Source organism: Dromiciops gliroides, chromosome 2, assembly GCF_019393635.1.
Source record: "Dromiciops gliroides isolate mDroGli1 chromosome 2, mDroGli1.pri, whole genome shotgun sequence".
NCBI classification, from domain to species: Eukaryota; Metazoa; Chordata; class Mammalia; order Microbiotheria; family Microbiotheriidae; genus Dromiciops; species Dromiciops gliroides.
Window position 1 is genome coordinate 316095441 of NC_057862.1, and position 12744 is coordinate 316108184.

At 38.0% G+C, this 12744-nt stretch overlaps 1 protein-coding gene across 1 annotated transcript; it reads left to right on the forward strand.

The window, feature by feature from the left end:
- Positions 1-1706: 1706 nt before the first annotated feature.
- LOC122738799 (60S ribosomal protein L38-like) lies at positions 1707-6086 on the forward strand. Its single transcript, XM_043980707.1, has 2 exons — positions 1707-1766; positions 5892-6086. The coding sequence occupies exons 1-2, from the start codon at positions 1707-1709 to the stop codon at positions 6084-6086; spliced, it is 255 nt and encodes an 84-aa protein (XP_043836642.1).
- The last annotated feature ends 6658 nt before the right edge of the window (positions 6087-12744 follow it).

Below are 12744 nucleotides of genomic sequence, written 5' to 3' on the forward strand. Positions count from 1 at the left end.
TGGCAACAGTTACCTACCACATGAACTCAAAGGGGCTATTTCTCCCATAACGCTTTCCATTCATCTACATATTTGGATCATTCTCTTCTCAGGAGTTTAAAGATTAAGACCTGAAAGTGTCCTAATAGCCTAACTTTCTTATTTTAAAGATGAGAAACTCAGAGAAGTTAGTAACTTACCCAAAGTCATTCAGGTGGCCTCAAAGGTGGAATTTGAACCCAAATCTTCTGAATCTAGAATCACTGCTCTTTCCACTGGACCAGAGTTTGTCAGATGCTTTCTTCTTTACCTCAGTCTAAGAGAGATTGGTGTAAGGTGGGAAGATAACACTGAAGGTAGTCAGGAACAAACAAGTCTACTGAGGCAATGAATAAAGACAAGAGATACAATCTGACAAAAGATAAAATAATCTTCACTGTAGAAGTAGTTCTCCAGAATTTCAATAGCTCTCTTCCCCAAAGGAGAATATGTATGATGGAGATTAATTTGGGGAGCTGTGCTAGGGGGTGTGCTGGAGCCAGTTCCAACCAGTTCAGGAGAACCAACTGTTAAATTTTCATTGTAACCATTTATGTCATGGAAATCTGGAAACCTTAAAAATCAAGCCTTGATTCATTATTTTGTTGATTGTCTCTAGAATTAAGAAAATGAGAGAGAAAATGTTAGTAATGTAGCTTAAAATTTAAAATGTGGCATACCTTTTTAGAGAGCTGGTTGTTAAACATTTACTATCACAACCCTGTTCCTAACCCATTTGATGAGCCCCTCATGGATTATGAAGATAAATCTTTGTTCAAAGTGCATCTTTCATGAGAGTAAGCATGTACTCCTGCCTTCTACTAAGAATACAGAGAGAAATCCTTTTAGTGGTCCCCAGATGTGACTACCTCCACATCTGTCCTCATCTCTGCTTACTTAAATCCTGCTCTTGCTTCAAGGCCCATCAAACCAGTTCCTCTTCTATGAAGTCTTCCCTGATCCCCACCAAATCCCTTGCTCCCTCCATTATACCATGTTAAATGGAATTGAGCTTCCATGATGCTGTTGTGAGACAGATGTCCCTGGTCCTCAGAATTCAAGAATCTTGACCAAAGACTCCATAATAATTTTTCCCTAACAAAAACTCTTCAAATTTTCATGGACTATTTCATATGAATCTCTCTCCTTTCACCTTTATCATTTTCTACTTTGTATGAGATCTGTCAATGTATGTATCACAGGTAGACTCCTTGAGGGCAAGGACTATGTCATTTTTCATCCTCATATTCCCTAAACTCCTAGAACATAATGCTTAATAAATGTTTGTTAAATTCAATTATTACTAAAAACTCATATTTATGTAACATTTTACTATCCATTCAATGCTTTCCTCAAAATAACCTTGCATGATAGATAATACAAGTATTTTTATAGCATATATATTATCGCTCACTCTCTCTCGGAGTTGCAATTCTACATAGACCCCATAGGGTTTGGGAGGGGTGGGAGTAACCTTGAGGGTTTGTGATAGCTCTCTTCTGTACCACCACTAGCTCAAGCTATTATCCCCACTGTTAGGGGCCAGTAACTAGTGTCCCAGTTCCATTCTCAGGAATATAATGAGAATAAAGCATAAACGTTTCCTTCCCACATCTCAGAGGGCATACTCTCCCCTATACCACCTCACTCTCTAGGGGAGTGAGGTTAAAACTTATCTTAATTACTACATGGCATTCATCCCACCAGTTACAGACACTGGCTGCATCCTCCTCTCATCTTCTGTTTGGGTAAGTGCAGAAGGTCACTACTAAAGGTTGTATTGGTCAGTCTTTCAAGTCAATAGTCATCTTGGTCCTCCTCCCTCATTGGCCCTTCATGTTTGTGGCCAAAAATCCAGTACAAATCAGATATCAGAATGTTCACAAGAAATAAGCAATATAGAATTCAGCTCCAAAGATCTGAGATGAGCTTGGTCCACAAATAAAAAGATATTTGTTTGATGATGCTTTTTAGGACCTGGTGCTTCTATATTATGTGGTGCTGGTTCTCTTGGTACTTTTCAGACTGTTGAAAAATTGATTGAGATGGTTGATAAACACTAAGAATTTCTCCCCTTTATTCCTTCCCTCACCCCCAAATTAATTTATTTGGTTTTTTTTCCTTTTTTCCTTTTAGGCAATGGGGGTTAAGTGACTTGCCCAGGGTCACACAGCTAGTAAGTGTCAAGTGTCTGAGGCCGGATTTGAACTCAGGTACTCCTGAATCCAGGGCCAGTGCTTTAACTACTGTGCCATCTAGCTGCCCCCCAAATTAATTTATGTCTCACTGAAGTAGCTATGTGGCACAGTAGATAGAGCACTGGGCTTGGAATCACAAAGGCTCATCTTCTAGATTTCAAATCTAGCCTCAGACACATACTATTTGTGTGACCCTTTGCACTGTATGCCTCAGTTCCTCACCTGTTCAATGAGCCAGAGAAGGAAATGGCAAACTCCTCCCAGTATCTTTTCCAAGAAAATCCCAAATAGGGTCACAAAGAGTCTAAAATGATTGAACAGCAATGGTTAGTTCATATACAATCAATCAAAAATGCTTGGTAAGATGCACCGTTTTTTTGTGTGAATAATAGATGATAAGCTCATTAAGAGCAGTAGCTTTTTTTGGTGTTGTCTTTGTATTCCCAGAGCCTAGCATTGCGTCTCACTCAAGCTTCATAAATGCTTGCTGAATTAGATTGCTCTTTTTTATGATGCCCCAGAAGGAAATCCAGGCTGGTGACCTTTTTGTACACTGGCAAAAAGTTGGGGACATAGGAGATTTTATTTAGATCTGTACGAAAAGTTTAACTATAATAAGCTAATACACCACCCCACAAACAGTGGACCTCTCATCTTTGCGTGTCTTCTAATTATCTGAGCCTCTGAGGCTTAAGATAAGTGAGGTTTCCTTTTACATGCTCTGATATTTTCATCTCTCCCTTTTTACCCTTTTCACCTTGATTGTTTGGAAGTTCTATAAAAGCTTTATTCATTTTGTTTGTTTGGTAAAAGTGTGTCCTTCATGACCAATTCACCTCAGAGTATAAGGACAAGAGGGAAAATGTTCTTTGGAAAGCAGTAGCAATTAATGGCACATTTTTTAAAAGCATCTATTTGAGATGCTCTCTGTCAAGGAAAACCAATTTTCAAAACAGATTTCACACCAGGTCTAAAGGCCAAAAGTCATCAAAGGGCATTTTTGGTCACACTAGAGATAATAACAAAGCCAAACCTGCAGAAGGCACACAGAGGAAAATGTGAGTCAAGTAAAAATGGCTTTGGAATCTGAGTTATAAACTTTTCTTCTTGCGGAAGTGACTTGTTTTTCTGTGGAGTATTAAAGGACAACACTCAGACTCTTTATGTCTGAAATTCTGATGATAATCAGCTTAAGAGTTGATTCCTGCAGCTCTCAATAGGCAGCAAAACTAAGTTGCTACATCATGTGAAATCAGGGCAAAAGAAGTTCCTCTTGTCCATAACAATAGCTCCTCACCCATCCACTTGAAACTCCACAATTAGAATGGGTTTTTTTTGTTTTGTTTTGTTTTGTTTTTTGTGAGACAATTGGGGTTAAGTGACTTGCCCAGGGTCACACAGCTAGTAAGTGTTAAGTGTCTGAAGCTGGATTTGAACTCAGGTACTCCTGAATCCATAGAATGTTTTTTTATACACATCAAAATGCAAATAGTCTAAGCAGTAGCAAAGCAATTGTCTAAGCCTTTTCCATTATCTTTTCATGACTCCATTTAGCATCAACAACAATAATAATGATAATAATAATAATGATAATGATAGATGGAGAGAGAGAGACCTTGGGGATACTGTGTTCTTATGGAAGTTAGGAATATGGCACTGGGATGAGATACTCTTGGAGAACCCCAAACAAACTTCACCTGATTCACAATTTTGTCTAGAAATTTCTGTGAGCTATTTTTCCTAAGATGAGTTAATGGGAGAGGAGAATTTTCATGATATAGTGAAGGAAAAAAGCAGGAATGGCATGACCTGAGATGGAATCCTACAGTATATTTTCAGGTGTAAACTGACCTGAAGTACAAATTGACCTGAATTCTTTTTTTAAAAAATCATACTTCATACTAAAACTGTTCTGGGAACTTTCCCCAAGTCAGCTATTGGAACAGCTGCTAATTCATGGTAAAACACCCCAAATCCCCTAGTGTTAATTACCCTATTAGCAGCTGTTTTTGTAGGCTAGGAGCCAGTATGAGAGGAGAAAGAGTATAATTATTAAAAGACTGATTCATCCATCTCAACATAGGTTAGTAAACAGCCCTTTGACCCAGAGATGAATGACATTGCGAATACAACTGCACAAGTGAAATGGTTTTCAGAAAAATTCTATTTGGAAGTATAAATGAGAAAAGGGTATTTGGAAACAGAAGAAGCAAGCTGGGAACTGGAGTCCATAGCCAATATTAGCAAGAGAGAATTTAATTCAACAGGAGAAAATTGATTATGTGGATTCCTGCTTAAGCCTCCAGTCTTCCTCCATGGACCACCCACACTAAAGTGAGAATTCACTGTAGGAAGAAGTGTATAGCTTTTGAGTTGATTACCCCTTATAGGGAAGAGGCAGCTCTATGGAAAAAAGCCAACAAAAAAGGTACTCAGTTTGAGAACAGCGTTTCTGAAAGTAAAGAGTAGCTAATAGCAATTAATCTATTAATTACTGAATGTTGTTTTGAGTTGGGGGGGGGGTTTCTTAAGTTATTGCCATTACTTTTCTCATGAGGATCCAACTAGACTCCCACCAAAAATAAAAACACACCACTGGAGTTGACTTGGGAAAAACAACAGTTTCAAATGTAACTTCCTGGTTTATGTCATTCTCCATAAGTATAAAGTACGGTGGAATGGGAAAATCACAGAACCTGGGTATCAGAAGACTCTGAGTATAGCTCAGGCTCTATCACTTACCAAGCTGTATGATTTTAGAAAAATCACTCCCCAAATCTTAGTTCTTCCCCTTCCTATCCATGTGACCTTGGGTAGAACACTTCATCTGCCTCAGTTTATTCCTCTATAAAATAAAGGTGATTTTCAGGGAGCAGATACTGAAACATCATTCTTCCCCAGCAGAGAGATGAGAGACAACAGGGGCAAAACATTTCATGTATTTTCCAGACATTTCACTCTTGCAGTTTTTCTTGCTTTAACTGTTTTTGGTTTGTTTGTTTTGTTACATGACTAGGGGTGGGAGAAATGTAGAATGAAGGGAATGGGGAAGAAAGCTATCTCCAGAAATGACTGGGATTAGACTGAAAGGTTTCTAAAATTTATTCCAGCTCTAAATCTGAATCTATGAAGTAGTTTTTAAGCTCCTTGAAAATAAGGAACAAAACCTCTTAGTACCTCAGCCACTAAGCAAACAACAGAAGCTCAATAAATGCTTGCTGATGCAGGTGATAAGATTTGTGATCTACTGAAGGGCACACACATATTTTGATGTATGCATGTAGCCAAAATGTTTTTTTAATTCAGAGGGGAGGGGACAGTTAGAGCTTGAATGAGGAGAGTGTATGAATTTGTTTATTTTTCTGTGAAAAAAACAAAACAAGTATCTTCTGTTGCTTTGTAGTTTCTTGCAACCTTTTTCATTTTACTTTAGTTTAAAGGTTATTTGCAGATGCAATAGATAATAAAATCTTTTATCGAACCAATTTCTTGTTATCTCTACATTATCTAACTGCAGTTTGTTTATTTGCTAACACACACATTCCAGGTGATTTTTAAAACTACATTTGAGCTTTTCCATCTTCCTTGGCCCTTTGGCAATTGCTCAATCTCTCGAACCTTGGGCTGCCCCTTCGTCCCACCACTGCCGCCACCACCAGGCCCTGAAAAAATGAGGAAATAAAAGACTTCTTGCTCACAGCCAGGCGAAAGGATGCCAAATCTGTCAAGATCAAGAAAAACAAGGACAATTTGAAGTTTAAGGTTCGCTGCAGCAGGTACCTATACACCTTGGCCATTACAGGCAAAGAGAAGGCAGAGAAACTTAAGCAGTCCTTGCCTCCTGGTTTGGCTGTGAAGGAGCTGAAGTGAAGGAATCATTCAATGCTGCACTTGTATTAAAATGTGGAAGAAAAAACCCCCTACATTTGAATCAAAACTCCAAATAAATGTATAAACAGGATTTACTCTTACATAAGCCTAGCCTTGCTAGAGTAATATAGCTATTGGGTTTTTTTCCATTTTGACCTTGGTGGGTTTTTTTTAATATTTTTTTTCAGGGCAGGTAGATGGTGCAGTGGATAAAGCACCGGTCCTGGATTCAGGAGGACCTGAGTTCAAATCTGGTCTCAGACCCTTGACAATTATTAGCTGTGTAACCTTGGGCAAGTCACTTAACCCTCATTGCCCAGCAAAAAACAAAACAAACCAACAAATATTTTATTTTTTCACCAATTACATATAAAAATATTTAACATTTTTCTTTAAAATTTTGAGTTCCAAATTCTCTCCTTTTCTCCCCCCCCACTTTCCCCCACTGAGAAGGCAAACAATTTGACATCAAGTTATACATGTGTAGTCATGCAAAACACATTTTCATGTAACTGACCTTGGTGTTTTAAGAAGGTTCAGAGGCAGCATGCCCAGAAACCTCTTCATCAGGGGAGATCACTTCAGCCCTTGGAATTCACACCTCAGAAATACCTTCAGCCTCTTGTGCCTTCCCTCTGATTGGATAGTTCCTTCCAGAACCTACAACTTAAGGAGATTGCCCAGGCTGGCCACCTTCCCACCATACTCTGAACTTTATCAAGCCCCAGCACTCCACCTCTAGCTTCCTTTTATGAGTGGTCTTCCCCCATTAGAGAGAGAAGCCCTCAACCATGAAGGCTAGGACTGTCTTTCTTCTTGCTTATATGTGTATTCCTACCACTTAACACAGTGTCTGCTTCATAATAAGTGCTTAATAAATACTTACTGACTTTTGGAACCACAATGACCTATATTCAAGTACCACCTGTGTGGCACACACTGGCTGTATAAACTTCAGCAAATCACTTAACCTCTCAGTACCCTAGGCAACTCTCCAAAAGTCTAAGTTGGAAAAGGTGCAACCTACATAGCTAGGAGGACTTTCCTCATCTGGAAAACATCTCTTTACCAATAAGATTTCAGGTCCATTACCTATCCCTATCAGGGGTCACATTGCACAATGGAAAGAAATGTGAACTAAGAGTGGGGAGACTTCTGGCTCTACTAGCACCTAGCTGGTGAATGTGACTGAGTTTTCACCTCTCCAGCTTTGGTATCTTTGCTGTGAGGTGAATTTTAGATGATGTCTTGGATCTCTTCTGGACCTAAGAATCTATGGGCTAATCAATGGCTTATCTTGAAACTATTATACAAAATTGCCTAAGCAGTTAAGGGGGGTGGGGAGATGTCACAATTCAATCAGTCAACAAACATTATTTAAGTACCCACCATGTGACACTCACTGAACTAAGCACACAATCAGGGAAATGCTTTGAGTGTTAAGGGTGAAGTGAATGTGATGAAGGTAAAAAAAAAAATAATAATAATAATAATATGACTTGAAAGTCTAGGGTTCAAAAACATTTTGATTATAATTATCTGTTTTTTTTTGTCAAGGAAGCTAGGTCACCTAGGGTATAGAGTACCCAGCCTGGAGTCAGGAAAATTCATTTTCACAAGTTCAAATCCAGCCTCAGACATTTATTAGCAGTGTGACTCACTCAGGGACTATTTGCTTCAGTGTTCTCATCTGTAAAATGAGCTGGAGGTAGAAATGGCAAACTGCTCCAGTATCTTTGCCAAGAAAACCCCAAATGGGGTCACAAAAAAATCTGACATGTAAACTGAGGCAAACGCTCTCTTGAGGGAATTTAGATCTCTCTTTCCCAAAATAGGAATACGGGAGAACTCAAAGGCCAGTTCTTGAGATTTAAATCCCCTTTTTCCTAAAAGGGAACTGTTTGGGGCAAACTGCCTCAGTTTACCCAAATAACTCAAGGAGACCACCAAGTCAAGCAGAGACAGATTTATTACATTCCTGTAGGAATGGGCAAACTCAATGCCTGAGCCTCGATAGCTAATACATGCCTTGACCTTTTATAGGAATGTTAGGGGGGATGTCCCCATGCACACTAGGGTGAGCTCACAATCTAACATCCAATCCTGTCTCACCCAGGGTGTGTGTTTAGCTCTTGATCAATGTATGGAGACATTCATACGTGTTCCAGGAACAAGGGGGAAAAGGGGAGGGGGAACAAGGTCAAACCAAAGGAAGAGGGAACGGGGGAGTGACAGTCAGATGTTTCAGATCTCACAGTTCCCACTGACTCCCCTCTCCCAGTCTCTATCTCTAAAGATATTCAACTTGAATAACAGGAAGAGTCACTCAGGTGTTTCAGCATTGTTTTGTAGTCGTGTTAATTTTAGAAGGATGACAGGGTTAAAATTTATCTTCGGCTATGTTGGGAAATCAAAGAAATAGAATAAAGAATAAAAGAATAATCCATTGTTGGAACCCTAGGGTCAAGGGGATTCTGCTGAGAAAAAGAGACATGTCACTTAACATCTGGTCTCAACTTAATTGCTGCATACTGTACTGAGCCCCGTCCTTTCTTCTTGAGTCCCGAGTATTGAATTGGTGATCAAACTCCCCAACCCACTCAACAGGGACTGGGGTTCTGACACATGATGGATTCCAGATAAAACTAAGATGTAGCTGACAAGTGGGGAGACTGAGCAGAAGTAAAAATACTGTTAATTGGCAATAAAACTTAAAGGAGACAGTGAGAATTTGACAAGTAATAAACTTTTAAACTAACTATACTGGGGCAGGGCTGGATACCTTCCAGACCCCATCCTCAGAGTTTAATCTGACTCAAATCCGTAATCATCTCATACAATCCCCTGTTTTTCTTTTATGCTCAGAGAGCATATTCTGGATTTGAGTCATGGTTGTCGAGCCCTTCAGCCATGCAGAATTTTAGCCCACCAGTCCAAGTCCAACTCATCACCAGTCTCTCCTTTGTGAAGTTTCAGAATCAGGGTCTTTAATCTTTTCTCAGTGAACTACTGAGTCACTATCAGCTGCATCTGTTGAACTGCACGTTGTATCAAACCTATAAAGCAAGGGACTAAACAGGGACAAATATAAGAACTCCAAAATTACAAATGAATACCTAATCCTGTCCCATAGGTATCTTTCAGGAGGTAAATTGGGGTCTAATTAATTATCCCAATATACCATATACTTGTCTAATTCTTGGGAAGACATGTAAGTAGTTTTTGGTCACAAAGCCAACGGTGTCCTCTCAAGACTGGTTTTGTTAACACCCTCAGATGCTCCTATTAGAACCTTTTACAAAACAAATTTAAATAGCAAATACAACTGTTTCCCAATTTTATCTAAGGAAAGAGTAATTTCTAATTGGCCCCTTCTAGGTCTGAGTATCCCCAACTAGACTCAAGCCCACCAGGCTACCACTAAATTTCCCCACCCCTCCTTCCAATAGCTAAAGGAAAAGAGGGCAAATATCTCTTCTTCTGTAACTGCTTCCAGCTGAATATGTGTGTAGAGCTGACAGTGGAAGGTGCAGAAATCCTTGCAGGCCTCGTCCAGATGGTGAAGGGGGTATATAGGCTGGAATTGCTAACATAAAATTGAAAGCCTTGAGCCTAGATAAAACAAACTATCAAGAGGTTAAAGAGACAAAGACAAAACATTAAAAAGGACAACAATAGGGAAAAGGGGCAAACCAAAAGAGTGAATCCAGGAACCCCAGGATCCTGCATCAGGAGCAAAAAGCTGTTCACAAATGTCCTTCATCCAGTGAAAGGTGTCACGAATGCCCTGTGGTGTTCCAAGCTTTACTTAGTTCTGTATCTGACAGACATTATTAACAACAAATCAAAGGGTTACCACTATCTTGCTACATGCAAGCCATATAATCTAAATGTTTCAAAATGCCACTGATGGCAGAACCTTTAAATCTTTCCAAATTACATCTATATCCATTTTACTTTATTTCTCCAAAAGTTTTCACTCAATTGTTTAAGATCTAATCCTCACATAAAACTTAGGTTACAAAATACCTTTGTAAGAAGATGACCACAAATGAACTTACATAAGAGTTACCAAGTTAACTTCAGTTCTAATAAAAGGCTTAGGATGACATTTAACCAATTAATTTCAAAACAGTGCATGTCAAATAAGTTGTCCATAATAAACCATGTTTGTATTACAGGACATGCTCTATAGACAGATATTATTTCTACATTACACAATAAACTTATAGTTTACCTCTCCATAGGTATAACAAAAATTCTATAATTTACTCTTCTCTATTTTCTTGAAACAGACTTGAGATGTATCTGGTTCAGTTTCTAACGTGCATAACTAATAACAGACAGATGACAAGGCTAAATGCTTATACATTCTAGTTGTTTAGATTCTGAAAGGGACTAGAATTTCTAAGCCAAATAGCTTGAATCTTAATCCTGCATCTCACCTAGATGTTACAGTATTAATCTAGGGATGAAGAGACAGCACTGTGTTCATGCTTATCAAGTGACATGTTTATAGGAACTTGCCATAAAAGAAAAAGAACAAAGCTCTGGGGGAAAGGTACTTTCCAACTCCCAGTAGAAGTTTTGTAGACAGCCAATGCAATATGCCAAACTTAACATCAGCCAGGTGGGAAAGTTCACATTCCATATGTAATATTTGGGGAAACCGAGTCAGGAGACACCTACCTCAGCCTTTGCCAAACAGTAGGTCTCCCATCCTTTCCCAAGAGAACTCCACCTGCAGTGCACACATGTAAAACCCTATAGGGTTGCTGGTATCATGGATCATATGGCTCACCATTCTTTAATAGTAATAACTGGAGTCAGATGCAGAGCAATAATGATTAATAGTCCCATAACATCTTAAATAGCAAGTCCCAACAATCAGCACTAAAAGTGAATTCACTTCTCAAGGATCACATATCCTAGACAGCAAGTATTAACTCTTCTTGTACTTAAATAGGTTTCTCATCCCTAGATTAGTACTGCACAAATGAATCTGCTTTGAGATGCTCAATAACAAGCAATAGTTGAAATAAGTGTAAGCAATCCCAAATTGCATACTGGGAACAAACTAGAAAATATCCCACACAATAGCACATGGTAAAATGGGTTTAGATGTTAAACATAAGATACTGTCCTCAGAATTCCTCTAAGCAATGGGAACATCTTTAAAGTGACAACTAGTTTGCATGTGTTTCTACACATGTTCTAATTCCAATTAATTAAAAATATAAGTAAACTTCAGATTCCCCATTAAGATGATATAAGATAGCTCATAAGTTACTTATTGTTCACTAACATGTCATACAGGACAAGTTCAGGCACCAATTTAACTATTGCTTAGCACCAATAAATCCAGATCAAAACAGCAAGATCTTTACTAATTATTTAGATGTTCTAGTATTAATTCAATGTTGCAATAATAAACTTCTACTTTGTCTACTCTCATAATAGAAATATACACCAAACCTTAAGAATGAAATTCAAATATTCAAATATTCAGGATTCCAGAAAAGCTTTTTCCATTAATTAATACAATTTCACAAATTACAGTAGGTTTGGACATGATTGTTATCAATATCAAATCGTCATTGCAAAAAATTAGCTTAACTTTATCTCTACTCCCCTTCTCTCTCATCTAAAGTGTTTGCAGTGGGGAGGAATTTCAGCTTCTTCTAAACCAAAAAGGAAATATTCAAATAACCCATTCCAATTATAATAACAAATTTTACTAGGACCCTTTTAAAATCCCCTCATTATCTCTTGTTGTTGTTATAGTTGTTGCTCTTTCAAACTACAGTATACCAGATCACAATACAACTTAAAGTAATGCAGCAGGTTTTTTTTAGCCAGTTTTTTTTCTTTATCTCTAGATTTCTTTTCTTCCTGTCCTTCAAGATAAGAGACTGAGCTAAGGATTTCAAGTCCCATCCCCCTCTAATGCCAAATTACATTTCACAAAGAGATCCCATGAAACTTCTAACTTTTAGGGAAAAAAGCAAATCACTATACTTTACTGAGGATCTGTTAGATCTTAAAGCCTTAATATACAGCTGAGAATATTCTTACTATGCCCACTTCACAGAAAACCATTATCACATTCAATTAAATTCATAACCCAAAGTAATTTAGAGAATCCAAATCTGACCATATCTCTAATACAATAAACTATTAAACTATTGGGCACTTTTCCTTTACATATTACAAATCACCTTGAGGTAGTCAGCTTAAACTTACACAAATAGAACAGTATATATTTCACTTAGATTTAGATCAGAATTAATTCAATTAAACCTGAATTTGTTTTCTGAATGGTATCATATAGAACCTCATTGATAATTCCATTTTAGCATTAATTCATCCCATAATCACTTAATCTAAACACTTCCTATTTTCCTGGTTTTTTCCTTGAATTGTTCCATTACAAAAGAATTTTTAAAGTGGCAGTATATAGTTTGTATGATTCCTAAAGTTTCTTAAATAGATAGCCCAATCAAAATCAATTACCGTTCTTGATTCCCTAATAACACAAACTTTTCTTTTGCTAGTTTAAAGGAATATTTTAATGCCACATTTAGTCCTCCAAATCAGTCTGAAAGACAATGCCACAGCAGCAAGATTCCCCCTGCTCCTCCCCCACTTCCTTAACTTA

Bases quoted from the DNA above. Each gene is read 5' to 3' on its own strand.
- LOC122738799 (XM_043980707.1), top strand. From the start codon at position 1,707: ATGGCATTCATCCCACCAGTTACAGACACTGGCTGCATCCTCCTCTCA. The intron at 1,767-5,891 runs GTAAGTGCAGAA...TGAAAAAATGAG, and splicing joins TCCTCTCATCTTCTGTTTGG to GAAATAAAAGACTTCTTGCT.